Here is a 2,002-nt window from a genome sequence, read left to right on the forward strand (position 1 = left end):
CAAGTATCCTACAATCAAAAAGTGTTCCCTCTTAACTCTGAGAAAATTAGCTTGGGATTCCTGCTCTAGTGGTCAAGGTTTAGAGTAAGAGATTGTCCCAGAGTTATCTTGTTGCTTTCAAATAGAGAACTATAATAACAAAGGGCTTTCTTGGTGGCTTGGTTGGTAAAGAAACCGCCTGCAATGCAGGAGACCCAGGTTCATTTCCTGGGTCAGGAAGATCCCCTGGAGAAGAGAATGGCAACCCATTACAGTATTCTTGCCTGGGGAATCCCATGGATAGAGGAGTCTGGTGAGCTACAGGCAGTGGGGTCACAAAGAGTTGGACACAACTGAGCAACTAATACTTTAATAACAAAGAATATGATTCTTAAAACAGGAGCTCTTGGAAACACTGTATTAACAAATATCTATTGTATTATCCCTAGAGTGCTGTTGGAGAAAGGATATCCACAATATGGGAAGAACCAATGATTCCGTGTTGAGAGAATTTGTTCTGACTGGGCTTTCTGCTCACCCAGAGCTCCAGACAGTTTTCTTTGTCCTAGTTCTGTGTATGTACCTGATGATCCTGCTGGGAAATGGAGTCCTTATCTCTGTAATCATCTGTTATTCTCATTTGCACACCCCCATGTATTTCTTCCTCTGTAATCTTTCCTTCCTGGACATTTGCTATACAAGCTCCTCTGTTCCATTAATTCTTGACAGTTTTCTTACAGTAAGGAAAAGGGTTTCCTTCTCTGGATGCATGGTGCAAATGTTTCTCTCTTTTGCCATGGGAGCCACAGAGTGTGTACTTCTAGGCATGATGGCACTTGACCGCTATGTGGCCATCTGCTACCCACTGAGATACTCTGTCATCATGAGACAAGGTGCTTACATACCCATGGCAGCTGGATCCTGGGCTGCAGGTATTGTTGACTCAGTGGTGCAGACATCTCTTGCAATGCAATTACCATTCTGTGCTGACAATGTAATCAACCATTTCGTTTGTGAAATTCTGGCTATCCTAAAATTAGCCTGTGCTGATATTTCAATTAATGTGATCAGCATGGCAGGGTCAAATCTGATTGTTCTAGTTATTCCATTGCTAGTAATTTCCATCTCTTACATTTTCATTGTTGCCACTATTCTAAGAATTCCTTCCACTGAAGGAAAACGTAAGGCCTTCTCCACCTGCTCAGCCCATCTTACAGTAGTGATTGTATTCTTTGTAACAATCTTCTTCATGTATGCTAAGCCCAAATCTAAAAGCTCTGCTGGTACAGATAATCAAGACATCATTGAGGCCCTCATCTCTCTCCTCTATGGAGTGATGACCCCCATGCTCAATCCTCTCATCTATAGTCTGAGGAATAAGGATGTAAAGATTGCTGTGAGGAACTTGCTGGGTAGGAAAAACTTCTCTGATGGAATATGAATTATGATTTATACTATGTAACTCAGAATTCAAAGCTGCTGCAGACACAAAATTCAAATAGAGAGGATTACCATGAGAAAACAATTTCACAAAGTGTCATTCAAAACTATAAGATATTTTAAACAGTGCTACAAGATCACTGAACTGCAACTGTCGCTTCAGGCCATGTCTTTCTCCAGATATATGATGAGGAATGTGACGGCAGGATCATTCAGTTTCAGTTCAGTCACTGACTCTTTGCAACCCCATGGACTGCAGCAGACCCAGCTTCCCTGGCCATCACCAACTCCTGGAGCTTGCTCAAACTGATGTCCATTGAGTCAGTGATGCCATCCAACCATCTCATTCTTTGTCGTCCCCTTCTCCTCCTGCCTTCTATCTTTCCCAACATCAGGTTCTTTTCCAATGAGTCAGTTCTTCCCATCAGGTGGCCAAAGTATTGGAGTTTCAGCTTCATCATCAGTCCTTCCAATGAATATTCAAGACTGATTTCCTTTAGGATTGACTGGTTTGATCTCCTTGCAATCCAAGGGACTCTCAAAGTCTTCTCCAACACCACAGTTCAAAACCATCAATTCTTCA

At 42.2% G+C, this 2,002-nt stretch overlaps 1 protein-coding gene across 1 annotated transcript; it reads left to right on the forward strand.

The window, feature by feature from the left end:
• Positions 1 to 457: 457 nt before the first annotated feature.
• On the forward strand, positions 458 to 1,420 carry LOC128052305 (olfactory receptor 13C8-like). Its single transcript, XM_052644813.1, has one exon. The coding sequence runs from the start codon at positions 458 to 460 to the stop codon at positions 1,418 to 1,420; it is 963 nt and encodes a 320-aa protein (XP_052500773.1).
• The last annotated feature ends 582 nt before the right edge of the window (positions 1,421 to 2,002 follow it).

Source organism: Budorcas taxicolor, chromosome 8 (assembly GCF_023091745.1).
Source record: "Budorcas taxicolor isolate Tak-1 chromosome 8, Takin1.1, whole genome shotgun sequence".
Classification (NCBI taxonomy): domain Eukaryota; kingdom Metazoa; phylum Chordata; class Mammalia; order Artiodactyla; family Bovidae; genus Budorcas; species Budorcas taxicolor.